This window comes from Adiantum capillus-veneris, chromosome 13 (assembly GCF_014529385.1).
Source record: "Adiantum capillus-veneris isolate H3 chromosome 13, ASM1452938v2, whole genome shotgun sequence".
Lineage (NCBI taxonomy): Eukaryota > Viridiplantae > Streptophyta > Polypodiopsida > Polypodiales > Pteridaceae > Adiantum > Adiantum capillus-veneris.
This window is the reverse complement of record NC_140943.1, coordinates 31,495,078-31,517,110: the sequence shown is the minus strand read 5'-3', so window position 1 is coordinate 31,517,110 and position 22,033 is coordinate 31,495,078. Positions and strand designations below refer to the sequence as shown.

At 44.9% G+C, this 22,033-nt stretch overlaps 1 protein-coding gene across 2 annotated transcripts in view; it reads left to right on the top strand.

Annotated features, from left to right (window-relative positions):
• The window catches only part of LOC147443763 (sec34-like family protein), a 98,382-nt gene that overhangs the window by 53,796 nt on the left and 22,553 nt on the right, over positions 1–22,033 (top strand). For both annotated transcript variants that reach the window (XM_086526561.1, XM_086526560.1), the window contains 2 exons: positions 18,436–18,561; positions 18,646–18,746. In XM_086526561.1, the coding sequence (XP_086382687.1) occupies positions 18,436–18,561; positions 18,646–18,746 (227 nt within the window). The remainder of the gene's footprint in view (positions 1–18,435; positions 18,562–18,645; positions 18,747–22,033) is intronic.

The window sequence follows — 22,033 nt, the reverse complement described above, 5'->3', positions numbered from 1 at the left end:
GCCCATCGCATATGCTTTTCGGATAACTTTGACTGTGTCAAGAAGTATCGCAAGGTCTGATGATCTGTTTGGACAACAAAATCAGCACCTAAGAGGTAGTGCTTCCAGCTAGAAAGCGCATGAATCACGGCCAAGAGCTCTTTCTCATAGACTTGCATAGTCCTCTCTGGCCCTTGCAAAATTCGGCTTTCATAGGCTACTACCCGTCCATCTTGCATTAGCACTGCTCCGATGCTACTGCCACACGCGTCACACTGGACCACAAATGACTTCCTGAGATCTGGCAAAACAATAACTGGATCTGAAGTCAACTTTTCCTTTAAGAGACTAAAAGCTGAAATCTCTTTTTGGGTCCATCTGAAAGTGACCTCTTTCTTTTGCAATGCGTGAAGAGGCGATGCTATCTCTGCAAAATTTCTGATAAACCTTCTATAGTAGGAACACAATCCCAAGAAGCTTCTGACATCGTGCACAGTCTTCAAGTCTGGCCATGTCTTGATAGCTTCGACCTTTGCGGGATCCATTCTAACACCATCCTTTGAGACTATGTGGCCTAGAAAGTGGATCTCTTCAAGGAAGAATTCACTTTTCTTAGGATTGACAAGTAACCTGTGACTGTGCAGCTCTTCGAACACAATGGTAAAGTGACGCCTATGCTCCTCTTCATTCTTCGAATACACAATCATGTCATCGAAGAATGTTCCAACAAACTGTTGATGCGAGCGGAAAATCCGGTCCATCATTCTGTTGAACGTGGCTGGAGCATTTGTTAGCCCAAACGGCATCACTAGAAACTCATAAAGACCAAATGTCGTTCTAAACGCAGTCTTGTGCACATCCTCTGGGCTTATACGAATCTGATGGTACCCACTCTTCAGGTCTATCCTGCTGAAAATTGCAGCACCCTCTAAACGATCGAGAATATCATCAATGCGAGGAATAGTCCACATACGACTGAATATGCAGACGCAGTTTTCCAATGATGGGAGTAACACACTCTGAGTGGCCAGGACATGCCAACCCTGCCTCTGCTGTGTATCCCATCTCTTCAGCTCTGATGCCCAGCTTCATAGCTAACTCTGGTGAGATAAAGTTGGCTTTGGCACCTGGATCAAAGAAGATGAGTGCCGTCTGATCCCTAACTTTACCCCATGCCCTGCATAACTCACTGGCATCTGTGCTGGGCCTGTCACCCACCATGTTTGGCACTAAACCTGCCGTGGGTTTAGGCTTCTTGCCTTTCTGGTCTTCTTTATCCTCTGAGTCAGCTGGCCTTTTCCTTTGTGGACAATTGATAGAAATATGACCAGGCTGCTCGCATATAAAGCATTTGTTCTCAGCCATTAGGACCTTCTTTTCCTCGAGCGACTTGCGCACAAAAGGCTTCCTTTTTTGTTTCTTTGCCTGCGCTCCAGAAGTCCCAGCTGAATCCTTGTCCTTGGTGACCTTTTCTGACCCCTGTGACGCATCAGGAGCCGTCTTCACAAAGGGCTTCTTCGCTGAATTTTTCTTTTGCTGCCCTCCTTTATCACTGCTCGGAAATCCACTGTCCTCTCCTTTCAACAAGGCAAGACCAGTGTTCGCAACTTCCATAAGCTGAGTAAGGGTAGCCACTCTATTCTTTGTACAGTAATCGCGAAGCCCTTTAGGCAGCCCACAACAATACTTCTCTATCTGCTCTGTCAATGGCACAAATCTGTAGGAGGTCACTGAGAGTAATGCTTTACAAAACCTCCTATTGTACTCCAGCAAGCTCTTGCACGAAGCTGCTGTAAGCTGGTGCCAATCTGTCAAGACATCGGCTTCAAATTCATTTGATAGCCAAGCAGATGCAAACATTTGCTTGAAGTAAACCCAAGTGGCGGGTGCCTGTCCTTGCATTAACAATGTTGTCCACCAGGTAAGCGCATTGTCCTTTAAGAAAGTGGCAGCTTTCCTGACCTTCGAGGCCTCTGTAAAATTCCCTCCCGCATAAGCTGTATCAAACTGCTGGAGGAAAGTGAGTGCCTTTGTCTTGTCCTCGAAACCACTGAAGGTACTGAACTTTACTGCTGCACCACCCTCTTTGTAAGCCTTCGGCTTCTCTAGTGCCCCCAAATTGTCATACGGAATGGTCTGCAACATGGGCACTGTACTAGGCATGATCGGCACGTGTTGGCCATTCACATTTTGCGTCAGAGGTGCGATATCTGGCTGCTGTCCAGAAAAACCAGCCATGCCAAAATGACCCTGTGGCACCCCAAACTGGCCCTGGTTGCCGTGGAAACCTTGCTGCATGCCGATAGTACCATACATGGGGTTTGGCATGATGCCTTGCATACCCCCAAACACTGTTCCTCGCATGTACGGCTGACTTCCAGACGCATAACCAGCCATACTTTGGAACACTGATCCACCCCCGAAATACCCAGGATGTACCGTGGGTGGTGGAAAAACTGAGTGCATAGCCTGGTATCCAGCTCCCTGTCCATTCAAGACAGCATGCTGGCTCTGAAAGGTGGCGGGCTGAACTGGCATAACCTGTGGAATAGGCGTTCTAGCCACCTGTTCAAGCACGGGAGGAATCTGCTTTGGAGCCCCCGACTCCGCAACATGCGAGTGTTCCCTTTCCTCCTGCGCCTCATGACGTACCTGGGCTTGAGCTTCAACAAGCTCCGTACGCGGCGTAGGTTGCCTATTTTGCTGTTGTACTGGTGGCGCTTGCAAGAATTCCATAAACCTCGGATTCTGCACCAGCTGCGAAAAGACATTCACCGCGGCAACTAACTGAGTCTTAAACGCATCATCCTCAAGTTGCCCTGTCATAAAGCCCTGTACTACTGGAGGGACATTGACGTTGACAGGAGGTACAGACTGACGTGGCCGTGAGCTCTCGCCAATCTCAAAAACCATAGGAATCTCCTGCCTGTCCTTTGGAGAGAAACCCTCTTCCATAATTCCCTTCCCCTTGTCGGCCATAGTGTAATCCCCGCGTTCTTGGACTGTGTGTCTTTACCCTGAACAATCCAGGCTCACTCTTTGAGGAAAAAGTGATTGATATCCCGGCAATGGAACCATGAAACCGGCCCGTAGGGCGGTAGGCGTTGGCTTTCACCCGAAATTCTTTACTTTATGCACACACACAGAGCACTTTGCAAAGAGAACCTGCGACGGGAGTTAACACTTAAACACACACACGACTCGGAAGCTAGAATGCTCCGAGCAGACGCCGACAACCTGTAGGCCCCAAAATTGGCGCCCCTTTCGGTATTTCTTTATTCTTTAGGAGGGTAAATTACAAGGTAAGGTCCTGGGAATCCTTCACGTGTATCCACCTAGATACCATTTGATTTGGCCAAATTTCGGCAGCATAACAGCCCCAAAACTTGCGCGAAATCAATTCCCCTGCTGGAACTCGCTTGCACTGACGTATACCCTCTGATTCCTGTCCAAAAACAGTAAATTCAGCACGCTGTATTTACTGGTTTTTGCCCTGTTTTCAGCCCCAAACAGTCCCCTAACTGTCCTCTGCCAGTGGGGCACGATTCCCAATGGTCCTGGCGTCCGTATGGCTGAAAAACAGTGAATTTACAGCGCATACACAGCGCTGATTTTGCACCTGTACGGTGAGGTTATGACCCTCACCAGTGCCTGCTTTGGAGCAGCAGTTAGCTACCCCTGTTCCTGCTCAAGGAGGCTCTTGCCTCAGCACAAAAGCATGAACCCACACAACTGTACATCAGTCAAATGAGTAGCCCTCTTGTGGGGCATCACATAACTGCACGTAGGGGAGAAAGAGAGCAGTATGTAGCGTGCGGGGCATCACTCCCGTCACCATACTGTACATAGAGGGCAAGGTAAGCATTCCATAGCTTCTGTACCTGTTGCAATCCGCCTGTGGCTGAAAATGGCGCCCCCTTTGATGATATGCAGCTCGTTTTTGCCTCCCAGAGTGGCAGAATCGCTCACAAGCTGACACGTCGCCCAGTTTCCGAGTTTGGGCTTTCCCTGCTAAAAATATCTCAACTGGTGCGTCAGTTGACTTCGCGGCAGAGTTGTAAAGTGTTCCCCTAGTCATACCGAAGGTAATGACGCGAACACATTTCGTGGCCCAAAATAGCAGTTCCCTAAATTTTAGGAGATGCTTCCGTTGGGCTCCCACTGGTCTTCTGACCATCTGTCCTCATTGGGACCGCATCCAAAAATGCAATGTGGCCCAACTGTCGGATACTTTTGGTTGGTAGTCCCACCTTGACTTTACGCCTTAATTGAGTTCACTTCCTAGTATCCACCAACTTGCTAAGTGCGACGGGGGGACCTATATGATCTTGCTCTGAGCCTAGACATCCTCTTACCATACGAATTCCAGTGCCGACCCCTTCCCGTCTGCGGGTGAATCTACCGTTCACATTGGCCATACAATGTCCGACCATTTGCTACTTCAAAAAGAGGGTCTCAAAATAAATAAAATAAACCCCATTGGAAAGAAACCAATAACCAAGGTTAGCAGTTGCCACATCTCTGTGACATGGTTAATAACTGCCACGTCCTCGTGACAGCTTGCCATAGAGAACTTCATCCATCCAGAATTCTTGAAGCAGATGCACTTTGATTATGATGCAGAGAGTGAAGAAATAGAAGCCTAGCTAGCCATGGGGCAAACTCAGAAAGTGGTACCGCTCATTGGTGCTCTTCCAGTGACTATCCAAGATTATCATGGAAAAGCCGATTTCCATATTATGAAGTTGGGCAATTGTGACATTCTCTTGGGCATGCCTTGGCACGACAAGAATGATGCGATTCTTCACATTCAGAACCGAAGCATTACCATGATGCACAGGACAAGCCAGTCGTCCTCAAAGTTTGGATGTCCAAACAAAAACGTGAATGATTTTTCGAGCTGTTTTGTAGTTAGATACTTTTGAACTTTGTTTGAGGAAGTATTGTTTGAAATGGATGGTATCTGTTTTAAACCTGTCTTGGTGCCGATTTGAATTGTTTGACTCTGGTTTTGAATATTGGTTTCATTGATTGTTAATTTACTCCCAGGTGGAGTAGTGAGAAATGTTGTTTTAGTATTGTATGATCCTCGGAACGACGTAGACAGGATGTTTGGAGAGCGTTCCATTGTATGCTGGAAAACCTCTGAACGACGCAGACACGATGTGTAAGGAGCGTTTGGTTGTATGCTTGAACCTCCAAGCGACGCAAGCTGCGGTCTGGGGAGCGTTTGGTTGTACCAGTCCTCTGAGCTCATGGCCCGGACCTTTTTAGGTTATTTGCAGGGGGAGTGACGAGGAAGTTGTTGAGTAGCTTCATACTGCAGACTATTCGTCTCGGGGGAGTACTCAAGGACGCTATTCGTTGTGTCTTGTAACATGCATATGTGAGCATTTGTGTTGCATTGTGATGTGCCAACCACTGAATATTCCTTATTCAATGAGATACTTCAGGGAAGTTGACAGTAAGAGTTCCGATCTGGAATGAGACTCCTTATTGGAAGAGATTCTTCTCGGAAGCCAACGACCCAAGAAATCAAGAGCCCGTCCCTCAGAATGACCCTCGGACTTTTTTTTTGAGCTAACTTGAGTTTTTTTGCAGATATGTTGTAATCGCGGGCGATTACTTTCTTTCAAGAAGGGGGGATGTCACAAATTACTGAGTGTCAAGCCATTGAAGAACGGAGCGAACCTGCAGATGCCGACCTAGAGGCCCAAACCCTAAGAAGCAGAAGCAACAAAAGAAGGAGAAGCGGAAATGGGACCCCGTTCGATGGGGCCCAAGTTGCATAGACGCATTAAAATAAAGCAAGTCCACACACACGCGCGGAGAACTGATGATGTTGTAGTTGTATGGATTCCCGCAATTCACGCTGACATGATGACATGGCAGCTGTACGGATTTTCGCGATTCGTGTTGACATGATGACGTGGTAGTGTACGGATTTCTACAAAACATGTTGGCAGTTTTTTGGCGCTAATGCTTTTGGGGCCAGATGATTTTGAGTTTGATTGCTTTTCATGTAATGGCTTAAATTGAAAGCAATTAGAACGGATAATGGGGGAGAGTATGTCTCTTATGAGTTCAACAAGTTTTGTGAGATGCATGGCATTAAGAGGGAGTTAGCAACTCCTTATAACCCTGCATCAAATGGCGTGGCCGAACGATATAATTGCACACTTTGTGAGAGAGTCGGATGCATGCTGCCACAGCTAATCTCCCACAGGAGTTTTGGGGAGAGTCTCTTAAAACTGCGGTTCATGTATGCAATCGTTCTCCAAATCATGCTTTGAAGAATGGCATTCCTGAAGAGGTTTGGTCTGGCAACCCTGCTTCATATGACCATTTGTGTGTCTTTGGTTGTGAGGCCTTTGTGCATGTACCTCCAGAATTGCGGAACAAACTTGACATGAAATCCATCAAGGGCATCTTCATGGGATATGCAGATAAGGGAGAGATGGGTTATAGATTTTGGTTACCTCAGATAGGAAGATAGTACCCAGCCGAGATATAGTGTTTAATGAGGCAAAGTTGCTACACAAAGTGACCTTGATAAGAAGGTCAAATTTCAGCATGAACAGCCAGCCATTGATCAGCCATTAACTGAAGATTTTGTTCATTTTCAGCAACCCGTTGTGCTAGATCCAGAAGATAATGGACAGCCAATGGATGCATAGGATGGGATAGGACATGACGAAGAACATGCTGAAAATAGATTACAGCAGCAAGGAAATGCTGAAAATCATCAATTTAATGATGGCGTGCACATTCTTGAGGATGTAGGCCCATTCCCACAAAACATGGACCATTGGGTAAGAAGGTCTACATGAGTCAGAAGGCAATTGTCACAAGACGGGCACCACGTGCCAATAGAAAAGAAAAGACTTTGAGCACTTAATAACAATTGAATTGAAGAGAGAGAGACGACACGCGACATGGAGTGGCGGAATTCCACCCCAGAGAGTATTGGCCCCAAGCCTTGGCGCCCCTTTCGGTATTTTTTTATATTGCATCAACACAATACAAGCCGGTACTCCAGAATCTGCACTCCAAGAAGCATGCCAGAGAATGAGCCCTAACCTCATATTTAAAGCCCCTTGGCCTAAGAAGCAATTAAAGTGAAAAGCTTCAAACTCAAAAGCAACTGGTCCAACAAGCGCCAAAATGTGCCAACGTGATTTGCGATAATCCGTACAAGTGCCACGTCAGCATTGTCAGTATCAAAAGACGGGCACCATGTGCCAATAGAAAAAGAATAGACTGAACAGACTTTTAGCACTTCAATAACAACTGAACTGAAAGAGAGAGACGCCACGCGACACGGACTGGCGAAATTCCATCCTAGAGAGTATTGGCCCCAAACCTTGGCGCCCCTTTTGGTATTTCTTTATATTGCATCAACACAGTACAAGCCGGTACTCCAGACTCTGCACCTTCTCCAGGAAGCATGCCAGAGAATGAGCCCTAACCTCATATTTAAAGGCCCTAGGCCTAAAAAGCAGTTACAGTGAAAAGCCTTCAAAACTCAAAAGCTTCTTTTCCCAAAAGCAATGCCAAAAGCTGCCAGCGTAATTTACGGAAATCCGTACAGCCTACCACGTCATCAGCCAACGTGATTTTTGGAAATCTGCCACGTCATCAGCCAGCTTCGCAATTTCTTGTGTGTGTGTGTGTGGTTGAGTCTTGCTTTAGTTTAATTCTTTATGTAACTTGGGGCCCCATCAGACGGGGTCCCCATAAGTTGGTACGACTTCTTCTTCTGTTACTTGTTCTTCTTAGGGTTTAGGCCCTTCAGTTTGTGACATCTCCCCTTCTTGAAAGAGAGTAATCGTCCGCGATTACAGCATATCTGCAAAACAACTCAAGTTAGCTCAAAAAAGAATCCGAGGGACATTCCGAGGGACAATCAGTTTGCTCCTTTTGTTAAGGAGTTAGCTTCTCCTTTCGGCTCTTTTTATCAAGGTGTTAGCTTCTCCTTTCGTCCAGATCGGAACTCTTGATATTCCGGCGTAGTAAAATTAGCCATCACACCCAGACCATACTGATCTTCCACGGGTGTCTTGATGCACTAAAATTACATACCTAGGCAATCTCATCCAATTAGGAATATTCAGTAATTGGCACACCACAATGCAACACAAATGCTTACATATGCATGTTACAAGACAACAAATAGCGCCGCTGAGCACTCCCTCGAGACAAATAGTCTACGATATGAAGCTACTCAACGACTACCTCGTCGTTGCCCTCGCAAATAACCTAAAAAGGTCCGGGCCATGAACTCAGAGGACTGTACAACCAAACGCTCCCCAGACGGCAGTGTAACAGACTTGGACACTCCAAGTCAGGAATCGATCACCACAGCACCAAATAACCACTTCAAAACCATTCACAAATCACAATAGATTTGCACTGGACCGACGGAGTTCCGTGCCTAGAGATATTGGCCCCAAAGAGTGGCGCCCCTTTCGGTATTTCTTTATGTATTAAATCAATGTCAAAGTACAAAGAGCGGTTAGGGTTTCACTCTCGGACTCTATGTCCAGATGCTCTGCAGAGTGAGCCCTAAACCGTTTACTTAAAGATTACAAGGGATGCCCAAAAGTAGAGCCCTAAAATCTTCCAGTTCAAAAGCAAAATTCCCTCTCTCTCTCAAGAGAGCAAAAATAAAGCAAATCAGTTCTCTCTCTCTCTCTCTCTCTCTCTCTCTCTCTCTCTCTCTCTCTCTCATTTCAAATTGCGTAGCCAAAAAGCCCCAAAAACTTGCGTCGCTTGCTGGCCCCGTTTTCCACGCCGCAAAATCTGGAAAAAGCTGCCACGTGGCATTTCAGCCGCCAAAGTTAGGGTTTCCAGCCACATTAGGGTTTCAGCCAGCAATTAGGGTTAGGGTTTCCAGAAATTAGGGTTTCTGCAAATTAGGGTTTTTGGCAGAAATTAGGGTTTGCAGGAATTTTAGGGCTTTTGGCAGAAATTAGGGTTTCTGCTGTTGGTAGCCACGTCATCACTTTGTGACATACCTCCCTCTTGAAAGCATTGTAATCGACCGCGATTACGCTTGCAAAACCGACAAAAGCCATAAACCGTCTTAGCAGACACTGACTATTAGTACCTACGTACTAGGAACACACATTTAGCACATGTACCAAATCGACAGTCACATCACACGACATCACGGGACATCACTAGACATCACAGGACATGACATGACATTCAACATTCATTCGGATCTTAGACCATGATTTATCGGCAATGTAGCTAGCAATCACATCTAGGTCCAATCAGGACCTCATTGATGTCCGATTGACTAACCCCTATTGCAACCATGTCTATTCGAGATCAATGAGACCAAAATGTTGTAGTCATTTCGTCTATCAATTCCTGCACTTAAAAGAAGTCAAGAACAAATTAGTATCATAATCAGGAACTCCATTTCATAAAGTCATACAGCAGAATACTGTCAGCTTTCAGTATCCCTGATGCTCAAAGAGACATTAGTGACTCTAGTATCTAAATCAAGGCATCTGTTGACAAAGGAGCGGAGTGATTCCCCTCTTGTGCATCCCACTGCACGAGATCTCTGGCCAAGCTGAATTTTGGGTTCCGTTTGGAGTAGACTATGCTAAACCAAAAGCATTGAGGTAAAGTTTCACAATCTAAGGAGTATCTGCTAGGTCCTCCTCCTCCATCCACTTCGCATCCAATGCAGGATAGTTCTTGAACTCAACCAAGAACTACCTCCGGACTTTACCTTTATTCGTCGTATCCTTATGTGCCAAAATCTATTCAGGAACAAGGATGTCCTCGTTTTCTTCCACTTCGGGTTGCTCATCAGGCTCCCCATCATCAGGCACATCACCCTTAAAAGGTTTCAAGAGACTCACATGAAATGCATTGTGAATCCTCCAAGTATCTGGCAGTTTCAATCGGAAGGAGACATCATTTATCTTTTTAGTGATCTGGAAAGGTTCGTAGTATCGCATACTAAGCTTAGGAAAAAGCCTCTCCTTTCCCTTTTTCTTTCTTGGGCAAAACGTAAGAGCACCTAATCATCCTCCTTCAATTTCAAGTCGCGACGATGGCGATCGGCTGCCTTTTTCTGTCGTTCTTTAGACTTTTGCAAATTCTCGCAAACCTTGGCAAAAGCTGTATCCAAATTTCACGTATAATCATTTGCTTCAAAAATCTTATCTTTCGTGCTTAGGAAGGGTGGAACCTTCGCAGCACCTTCAACAATCTCAAATGGTGCCTTCCCCGTGGAAGTGTATCGTGTTATTGTAGGCAAATTCCACCAAAGGTAAGTACTTTTCATTGAGTCTTCTGATCTGAGATATAAGACTTCAATAAATCTAGAACCACTGAATTTGCAATCTCAGATTGCCCATCAGTATGCGGGTGGAACGATGACGAGAATTGCAACCGCGTGCCAATGTTTCCCAAATTGCCTTCCAAAACAAACTCGTAAATCTGGGGTCTCTGTCGGAGACAATCGTCTCAGGCATGCCATGTAATCTGAAGATCTGGGCCACAAACAAACTCGCTAAGTGATCCGGCTTGACTATTTTCTTCACTTGAATGAAATGAGTCTGTTTGCTAAATCTGCCAATAACAGTCGAGATACCATCATGACCACTTTGTGTTCTCGGGGGTTAAAAAATGAAATCCATTGCAATACTTTCCTAGGGGCGGGTGGGTATGGGTAAAGGCTGTAACAATCCCTGTGCCTTATGCCTGTCAAACTTGACCTTCTAGCATACTAAGCAACTGCGCACAAATTCTTCCACATCCTTTTTGAGTCTCGACCAAAAGAAGTATCTCTCTACCCCTTTCATGGTGGTAGCAATGCCGCGGTGACCCGTAAAAGGTGGACAGTGGCATTCCGTCATAAACTTTTCCCTCAACGGCTGTGTAACGCACAACATGGTTTTTCTCATCAAGTAGCCTTCCCGAACGGAGTATCCTGCTGCTGTCTCCCCATCCCGTATCCGTGTGAAAATATCTGCAAAATCTGTATCCGTGGCATACTGATCGGCCATATCCTCGTAGCTCCTAAGATGTATCGCGGAAATAGCCAGAACCAACGGCTTCCGAGACAAAGCATCTGCCACCACATTCTTCTATCCCTGCACATGGACAATCTGGAAGTGAAACTATGACAAGATGTTCGCCCACCGCATGTGCTTTTCCGAAAGCTGCTTCTATGACAAGAAGTAGCGCAAACTCTGATGGTCTGCAAAGACAGTAAAATCCGCTCCGAGTAGGTAATGCCGCCACTGAGTAAGAGCATGGATAACCGCCAAAAGCTCTTTCTCATAAATGTGTGCTGTCATCTCCGGCCTTGAGAACAATCGGCTCTTGTAAGCAAATGACATGGCCTTCTTGCATTAAGACCGCACCTAGACTACGACCACAAGCATCACAATATACTTCAAATGACTTCTGCAAATCCGGCAAAGTCAAAACTGGTCCCGTAGTCAATTTCTCTTTGAATGTCTGAAAGGCAGTCACCTCTTTGGATCCCCACGAGAAAGGGACTCCTTTCTGTGTCAAGATATGCAAAGGGGAAGCAATTTCTGCAAACTTTCGTATGAACCGCTTGTAGTACGAACACAGTCCCAAGAAGCTTCTAACTTCATGGACATTCTTCAAATTGGGCCAATCACGTATAGTCTCTATCTTGGCCGGATCCATTTGCACTCCTGCTGCTGAGACAATGTGTCCCAAAAAGTGTATCTTTGGTAGGAAAAATTCACTTTTCTTTGCATTAATCACTAACTTGTGATCTCGTAATACCTGAAAGACCTGAAGCAGAAGATCTTTGTGTTCTGCCTCATTCTTGGAGAAAACAATGATGTCGTCAAAGAAAGTGCCAACAAATAGCCTGTACTCTCGAAAATCTTGTCCATCATCCGGTTAAATGTCGCAGGAGCATTGGTTAAGCCAAAAGGCATCACCAAAAACTCAAATAACCCAAAGATAGTCCGAAAGGCTGTCTTGTAGACGTCTCCCGGCGCGATTCGGATCTGATGATATCCACTCTTTAGATCAATCCTGCTGAAGCACGAGGATCCCTGTAACCTGTCGAGTATATCATCAATCCTAGGAATCGGAAATCTGTTCTTGATGGTGATTTTGTTGAGAGCTCTATAATCGATGCACATTCTCCAAGATCCGTCTTTCTTCAAAACCAACAACACTGGAAGCAATACGGTGAAGTAGTAGGCTGGACAAGACCCTTTTCCAAGAGGTCTTTCACTTGGTTCATAATCTCTTCATTCTGTGCTTGGCTCACATGGCAAGGTGGCCGGTTCGGTGGTGTGCTTCCAGGTATCAGATCAATGGTATGATCTTCAGGACGAGCAGGTGGTAACTCGCGTGGTAGGCCCTCTGAGAAGCAATCGGCATGAGAGTGGAGAAAATGTTGGCGTTATTTATCAAATTTAGACATATTTGTCCTATCCTTATCGCTCAATTCTTTCATAAAGATCGAGTAAACAAACAGACTGGATTTCATTAATTTTGAAATGGCCGAAGCCGATACAATAGGGACAGACTCGCCCTTCAGTTTAATATCAAGTACAATTGTTCTGCCCTTGTCTGTAGTCAAAGTCGCTTTCCTCGCCCGATAATCGACCACGGCGTTGTTCTTGTGGTACCAGGGAATCCCTAAGAGAACATCACAACTCTCCAAAGGCATTATGAAGAAGTCCTCATGCCCCAAATACAACTGACAATGCAACTGAAGTTTGCCAATGACAGGTGTAATGGCTACATCTGCCGTGTGCCGCTAGAACTGCCTCCGCAAGTGGTCCCATCCGATCGGGAGTGATCTCGAGCCGCGCCACCAATTCCGGTGAAATGAAGTTGGCCTTGGCTCCTCCATCAAAGAAGATCAAGGCTTCCTGATCTTTCACTTTGCCCCAAGCTCGGCAAAGTTCTGTACTCTCGTCCATGGTGTTGGGATCGGTACCCACACAATCTGGAACCAGTCCTGTTTTCATCTTGCCTTTTCGTCCACGTTCCTCAGTTGCTCTCGAACTCTCAGGCCTGTCATCGTCCTTATCATTCTGTCCTTTCTGTGCCCTTTTAGGGCACTTTGCGGAGATATGTTCATGTTCCCCGCATCCAAAGCACTTCCCCTCCTTGATGAATCGAGCTCGCTTATGAGGAGTAAGCTTGGGTCGTGCATCCTTTTTCTCTTGGTTGCTTTTTTTCTTTCTACTTCCATTCCCAGAAGTCTGTTCGGCTCGTTGTGTCATGGCCTCATTTGTGGGGTAGGTCAAACTGCCAGAGTGAATGGCAAATTCCCGCTTTGCATGACTCATCAACTCCTGAATAGAAGCTGACTTCTGATCCAAGCAGTGATCTCGGATCTCTGTAGGTAGACCCAAGGTAAACCGCTCAATCTGTTCTCTGAATGAGATCTTCTTGAATGAAGAGGCGGGTAGAAAAGAGCTCCAGAATCTCTCACAGTAAGCATTTATTGTATCTTTCTTGGTCATCCGAAGATGGTTCCAAGCAGCTCGTATATCTCGTTCATACTCTTGGTCAACCAAGAAGAAATAAAAAGCTTCTTAAATTTCAGCCATTTAACTAGTGCAGTCTTGTTTAAAAGAAGCGTGGACCACCAAGTGCGAGCATTCCCCTTAAAGTAAGAGGCAGCTCTCCGAATCTTGGAGTGCTTTGAATAGCGTCCTCCTGTGAAAGCAATATCAAACTGCTGTATAAAAGACAAAGCCTTCGAAGCATCTTAATATCTTGAAAAAGTATCAAATTTGATCGAGTGTCCACCTTCCTTAAACTCTCGGACTTTCTTGCTTTTATCTTCCAGAAAGTCATACTAGTTGGCTTTGTAAAAATTCTTCTTGTTCGCATAAAAGTTTCCGTCATCGGAGTTTGAATTGTCTGTAGACGAGTCCTCAGTAGACCTGTCAGTCTTTGGGCGAGATTTAGCCTTCTTTGCCTTTTTCCTGTTCTTTCCGAAGCGTTGTTTCTTGCTTCGCTTTTTGCCTTTTCTGTCTTTTCAAATTTGAAGAGCTAGAAGAACTGTCAGAAGAAGAAGAAGAAGAAGAAGAAGAACTGGGTACTCCTTCAAAGTGAACACGCTTCTTCTGTTTCTTTGCTTTGTCAAATGTCGACTGACGACCCAAATAACCCGGGAAGTCAGTGCTTTTCTTTTGCTTTTTGCCGTGCTTTTTGGCTTTCCTTTGGGCGTCAAAAAGGTGAGCAATCTGTGCATCAACCACCTCTTCTACTTCCTTCTCTGAATATTTCTTGGTGAGCAGAAGGTTTCTTGAGAACGGGTTTCGGGGGTGGTGTTGTGGTTTTCTGCCACTGCTCGTGCACTTCCTGAAAAGAAGTCTCGCTCATATATTTTGCAAATTTTGGGTCCTTCGCAAAATTGAGCATCATCTTTGTTGCATCGCCGATCAATTGACGACGCTCCATCTCTCGTCGCTCCGCTTGAGTAGGCCGAGGCGGACCATACTCTCTGCCGGAATCTTCGTTGTGATCCATGCCCGCATCTCCAGATGCAGAGGGAGTAGACTGATCCTTCCGTGAAGCCATAGGTGCCGCGGAAAAAAAATTGGGGGATCGGATTTCCCGTAGAAGAGAAATCGGCCGTGCTCTGATACCACTGTAACAGACTTGGACACTCCAAGTCAAGAATCGATCACCACAGCACCAAATAACCACTTCAAAACAATTCACAGATCACAATAGATTTGCACTGGCCCGGCGGAGTTCCATGCCTAGAGATATTGGCCCCAAAGACTGGCGCCCCTTTCGGTATTTCTTTATGTATTAAATCAATGTCAAAGTACAAAGAGCGGTTAGGGTTTCACTCTCAGACTCTACGTCCAGATGCTCTGCAGAGTGAGTCCTAAACCGTTTACTTAAAGATTACAAGGGATGCCCAAAAGCAGAGCCCCAAAAGCTTCCAGTTCAAAAGAAAAATTCCCTCTCTCTCTCTCTCAAGAGAGCAAAAATAAAGCAAATCAGCTCTCTCTCTCTCTCTCTCTCTCTCTCTCTCTCTCTCTCTCTCTCTCTCTCTCTCTCTCTCTCATTTCAAATGGCGTAGCCAAAAAGCCCCAAAAACTTGCGTCGCTTGCTGGCCCCTTTTTCCACGCCGCAAAATCCAGAAAAAGCTGCCACACCGCATTTCAGAAAGTTAGGGTTTCCAGCCACATTAGGGTTTCAGCCAGCAATTAGGGTTAGGGTTTCCAGAAATTAGGGTTTCTGCAAATTAGGGTTTCTGGCAGAAATTAGGGTTTGCAGGAATTTTAGGGTTCCTGGCAGAAATTAGGGTTTTTGCTGTTGGTAGCCACGTCATCACTTTGTGACATGCAGTCTGTGTCGCTTGGAGGTTCAAGCATACAACCAAACGCTCCCCAGGCATCGGCCTGCGTCGTTCGGAGGTTTTCTAGCATACAACAGAACGCTCCCCAGGCATCGGCTTGCGTCGTTCCGAGGTTCAAACAATACCGAATCAGTATTTCTCACTTCTCCACCCGGGAGTAGAAATCACCAATCGATGAAAACCAGTATTAAAACCAGAGTCAAACATTTCAAATTGGCACCAAAACAGGTTCAAAACAGATACCATCCATTTCAAACAAATTTCAAACATGATCACCAAACAAGTTCTCAAACAGATTTCAAACTTAAAAAGCAATCTCGACATCAGTCGAGCTCGAAAAGTCGATTGTCTTTCCATCCTCGAACCTGCTCAAGGCTTTGACACGTCAGCAGTTTGTGACAGTCAGCGTGTTTTGCGGAAATCTGCCATGTCAGCACTGTTAGCGTGAAACGCGGAAATCCGTATAGTTCTGCCACGTTAGCAATCAACGGAAAATCCAGGTTGTGTGCTGGTGGGTCCTGCTTTATTTTAATCCTTTGTCTCTTGGGCCCCATCAAACGGGATCCCATAAGTTGGTAGGACTTCTTCTTCTGTTTTTGCTTGTTCTTCTTAGGGTTTAGGCCCCTCGGCCGTGATCTGAAGGTTGGCTCTGCTCTTCAATTAAGTCACGTCACCAGTTTGTGACAGCAACCAAAGAGGTTTCAACCATCTTTGGATTGCATTTTGTTGACAAATGAAAACGAGTCTCTGACATATAAAGAGTCCAATCATGCGAGAACAAGAGTAAGTGGGAGGTTGCTATGTAAAACGAGATGAATTCTTTGTGGTGCGTATGCCCTATCAACTACCTCATTTTTGTGCTAATTTTTTCGATTTAATGCTTCTCTTAGTGCTAGGCTTCATTCTAGTTGAGTCTGCCTTTGATCTCCGGAGTCATGACGAAAACTCAGTACGCTGAACTTTGTGTTGATGTATGCTCATGTGTGCGTGCGTGTGGTGTGTGTTGTGTTTGGGAGCATATGTTAGTACCTAGTTCTACACCCACTATTGGGCATTGACGACTTTAGTGGGGATGTCGTGGTATTTAGTCAATACTATGCATGATGGAGCTGATGGTTATATTGTCTCGTGGGTGACTACCATGGGTCTATACCTTGCACTTTCTTTTAAGGGTGAATCTGGGCTTATCCTGGATTCATCTAGGTATATCTTTGTATGCAAATGATACAGGGGAGCTTGTACCTTTGCCAAAGGGTAGAAAAGCTATCCTTAACAAATGTGTTTACAAAGCGAAATGTATTAACAGGAAGCCCAAGTACAAATCACGGTTGGTTGCCAAGGGTTATAAATAGAAGGAAGTTACAGACTTCTAAGAAGTCTTCTCACCGTTGGTAAAGATGACTACCCTCCGTGTATTGTTTTCTCTTGTTGCTCTCCTTGATTTAGAGATGGATCAGATGGATGTAAACAATGATTTTCTTCATGGTGACTTAGGATGAGGAGTTGTACATGGAACAACCGGAAGGTTTTTTCATTCGAGGAAAAGAGCATTTGGTATGCAGACTAAAACGTAGCTTGTATGGCCTGAAACAAGCCCCAAGATAGTGGTACAAAAAGTTTGACACCTTTATACTCAACTAGAGCGGCACTACCATATGTGCAAAGGGGAGAGAGATTTACAAGAGCAAATGATCACGCTACATGAGATAACAAGCTTTCAATTAAAGCTGTGATCACCTACACCCAGTACTCACACACACACACACACACACACACACACACACACACACACACACACACACACACACACACACACACGTTCACAGTGAGTTGCAAATTAGCCCCCTCTTCAATTTTGGGCGCCCCCTCTTGGGATGAGCTTCTAGAGTGTGTGTGTTGGCCTGCAGGTTGTGTGTTGGCCTGCAGGTTGCTCTACTACTGCCATGTGTCCGGCTTGCTCGTTTTGGTTTTTCTAGTACCCACCAACCTATACAGTCTTGCAAAGGGGCCTAAATGACTTTACGTGTGCCTAGCCACCGTGTTACTACTCGGATTTCAATGCGGATCGACCCAACCATCTCATGGCGAACAAGCCTTCACTGTTGCGGGTGAAACTCTCAGCCATCGGCCATTTCACACTGGCCACACAATGTCCGGCAATTTGAGGGTCCCAAAAATTAAATAAAAATCAAGGGAAGGAAACCGACAAATAAAGTTAGACAGGCTTGTGCTAGATGTCATTGAGAATGCATTCTTATAGACTCCATTATAAAAAATAGTCGAACTGTTGCCAATTTCCATTATAGCAGTCTTTAACTTCTACGCTTGTGTCATAATCTGGGGACATGGCCCTACTGAAGATCAACCACCGAAGATAGCCACCTCGTAGAATCCGAATGAGGGGCCTAAAACCTCAATTGAAGACTGAAAGGGTTAGGATTAAAAATCCTAACCCTACCACCTAGAGGAGATACGTCGAGAGGCCTAAACCCTAAATAAAGCAAAGCGAAAACACGCACAAATTGTGTGGAGGGTCATAATTCGCAAAAATCCATGCAGATGGCAGTGCAATTCGTGGACCAGCCTTCAAGGCGCTTGCTTTTGGACCAGATGCTTTTAGAAGTGTTGCTTTTTATGTAACTGCTTTTGGATAGGCCAAGGGCCTTTAAATATGATATGTAGGCTCTCTCTCTCAGTGACATTCTACCACGTGGAGAAGCAGAGCAAAGTTCCTATAGCTTATACCTTGTTGAAGCAATATAAATAAATACCGAAAGGGGCTCCAGGGTTTACGGCCAGGGCAGTCTTGGAGTGGAACTCTGTCTTGTCATATTGTATCATCAACACAACTAAAGGGATATCATCTCCATCAGAACTATCCATAGGGGCAGTGACAAGTTGCATGCCACCAGGCCACATCGGGGAACGAGGGGTACAGCATCTGAAGTAGAGTATGCCTGAGGAGGAGATGGAATGTGCATGCACGCACACACAAACACTTACAGCTTCATGTGTTCATTTATTTAATGAAAGGTTTGTACCAGCTACCACTATATAAATTTATGTCATAAATGTTTTTGTGACTTGTGTTTGAGCAGGTAACAGCAGTTAAGGTATCAGTGACAGCTATCCATCGAAGTGGAGAAATCAGTGGTGATGCTTGTAAATCTCTTAAAGATCAAGCTTTTGCAACTCCTGAGAAGGTTGCAGAAATGGTTGCCAAGGTACAGCTTGAAGTGTAAAACATGCCAATGCTAGCGTAATTGATAAAGATTGGAAGTTACTGATATGGGCTATCATATTGTAAGGTTGATGAAGCTATCAAAAAGGATTTGCCTAATGTTGTCAGCAAGATGAAGCTTTATTTACAAAATCCATCAACACGCTCTATATTATTCAAGCCAATCAAGTAAGATCCTACTCAATTGTCTACAGTAATCTGGCTATAGTTCTTGAGTTACTTGGTGGGCTATTTAATGATGAACTGCATTATAAAACAAAACCCTACATCATAATGAAAAATGTGCAAAGTTGCGAAGGACAAAGCAACATTTTGTCCTCGACCTAGAAGGTAAATAAAAGTCAGGTTTTTCACAATTTACAAATGCCTCAGAGCTCCAAGGAAGATTAGAAAAGTAAAAGAAAAGTTTACTAAAAGATTCATATGTGTAACATCACTGAAGGTTATAAATGGTCAGGAGTTCAAAATTTAAGTTGGGCAAGGGGCAAGTATTTCTTTACTTCTTTCTGTCGCAAAATATGTGATTGCTAACAAAATGGTTGCTGCATGGATGCTGGAGTCATCAGCCTCTTCAGCTTCCTATTTTCCTTGTCTACTTGTGTTATGATTCTTGTTACTGCTCTATATGTTTTACCCCTCAATTTTGTGCCACCTAGAGACCTTGAGGGGTTTTCTTAGCTCTGGTTGTATCTTGCCATGTGGATTTGGCGACACTTTGGAACTGGAGCCATTTTGTTTTGCTATAACAGGCATAACCTTTGTTTTGGAGCCAGTCAGAGTCAGCCCACTATGCAGCAAAAGTTTTCCAAGACAATCAGGAACTTTTGTGCATCTTTTACTGTATGGGCCGAAAGCACCACATCATCCGCATATAATAAAAGCATGGTCACCAATCATAACTTCTTCAATGCCTCCTCCTTGCGTATACTCTATCACCATGGGTCCCAAATAATCAATGAGTAGCCCAAAGAGACTCAATGAAATTGGGCATCCTTGCTTGACACCAATAGTAGTGGTGAAAAATTCTGAAATTTCCTCCCATACGCACTAAACATATCACCTTCTCATAAATACGAGAAATTTCATGCATATATTCACTTGTCACTTGGAGTTTCTCCATACGTCTCCAAAGACTCTTTGAGAGAGAGAGAGAGAGAGAGAGAGAGAGAGAGAGAGAGAGAGAGAGAGAGAGAGAGAGAGAGAGAGAGAGAGAGAGAGAGAGAGAGAATGAAATGTTATATTAACGTCTTCAAAAGGCCAGAATGACCTATGAGACCAAACTGATACAAAAGTGGTGAATCTGTTACAATGTCCGGGTACCTTAGTACTAAAGTACTAAGTGTGAAAAGTGTGAAAGTGTGAAAGTAAATGTGAAAAACTAAATACAAAGTATTAAATAAACTTCTTAGGAGCATTTTGGGTGTCTGGCTAGAATGCTTCTAATCCTTTGTTGTAGTCTCCTCCGGTGAAGTGTGCTTCTGCATCTTGGTCGTGGTCGTCTCGATTTCCTAAGCTCAATCGCTCTGTCAATTAGGGTGCCTTTGGTATGAATGTGGGTACTCCTTTGTGTTGGCTGCTGGCCTCTTGCTTCCCCTTCCACTCCTGCTTCTCTCGATCCGAAGAAATCTGTGATCTGCCTCTGAGGCTGTAGTGCTCTTTGTCTTCTCATCAGATTATCCCTGTGCCGATGTAGTTCCAGTAGGTACAAGCCTAAGCATCTTTGATCTTGGTATTGCATGATTCTATTTAGAGGTCCAAAGCCTTCTTTAAAGAGGCAATGAAAACGCCCACGTATCTCATAGTATACTGTGCAGTGGCATATATAGTGTAATTCTGTCTCTGGCTCCATTCCGCATAACTTGCAAATTCTGCTCTCAGGTGGGATTCCCCTAAATCTGCCAAATTCAATTTCCAATTGGTGTGAGGATGTATGAATCTGACCAATAGCACATCTCAAACCATGAGACAGGTGGGTATCCATGTAACTCGGGCGAATCACAAATCCATCTTCAGATAGTTGTAGGAAGTTTTCTTTGTAGTCGGCCATCTTCGTGCCCAATTCTTGTGTAGGGTCTACCCATGTCCTCTTAGTATCCAACTGTATAAGATCCTGTCGGATGATTTTATTAATCTCCGTTCGTGTAATTGCCAGTGATGGAGCCTCAAGAGAGTATTGGAAGGGGGGTAATCTTTCCATACTGAACCCGCGTCTCTGAAACCACGAGGACAGTTGCGCATACCAGCATGATGCATCCCCTTTCATTGCCAATTGTCGAGAGGATTCGAGGGCCAGTCTAGTATATCGGCCATTATTTGTATCCCACAAACCATGTATAAAGGACACTGATCTGGTAAGAGCTTCAATTTCTATCGGAGGGGCCGCTAGTTCCGCTTGAGTAATCGCGTGTGGTACGGAGGCCTTGGCTCTAATCATTCGGGAAATCATAGATACCAAAGGTCTCTCCATTGATTTCCAATTATCCTGATCCACAGATGGTCCCCAAATCTGGACCCCATAAAGCATAGCCGAAGCCACCATAGTATCAAAGAGCCAAAGTTTTGTTCGTGGTTCTTGAAACTGCACTTGTGAACACATCCTCTCCAACCCTCCCAAGGCCGCAGAGGCTCTGGATAATCTAGCATCCGCTGCTTTTTTAAGAGTAAACTTCAGTCCTGCAAATACCACCCCAAGGTATGTGTATGCATCTGTGTACTCTACTGTATCCTGGCCATATGAAAATGTAGGTGCCGATCTCCTAACCCACTGCGGTGTGGTGTTAAACATCATAACTTTGGTTTTACCCAAGTTTACCGACAGTCCACTGTCCTCCGCGAAGTTATGTAATGCATCTAGCTGCCTCTGCATTCCATCTGGTGATTCTGCTATCAATACAATATCATCTGCATACAACAACAAAGGGATCCATGACCTTGCAAGTTGAGCCCCTCTGTCACCCTCTCTATCAATGTAATCTGATACCTCATCTATGTACATACCAAATAAAGTAGGGGACAATGTGCATCCCTGCTTTACTCCAACGGTGGAATGAACAATGTCGGAATCCCCTTCTGGAGTACGTACATAACCAGTTACTGATCCGTATAAGGCCATGATCCCCCAAATAATCTCTTTGGGGACCCCTAACTCTTGCATCCTGCGCATCAATCTGGCCCTTGGTACTGTATCAAAAGCTTTCCGAAAATCCACAAAGCAACAATACATCCTTCTCCCATTTTCTCTTCCTTCCTCAATAATGGCTCTGAGCGTAAGAATATGATCTAAAGTGGAATAACCCCTTTTGAATCCAGCTTGTCCTGTTGCTCTTATGCCCTCATTCTCTGCCCATCTACTCAATTTTTGTTCAAGAATGGATGCGTACAGTCGGGTCAAAGTGTGACCTACCATAATGGTACGGTAGTTCCCGGGTATCATAGGATCCCTTGACTTGAAAATA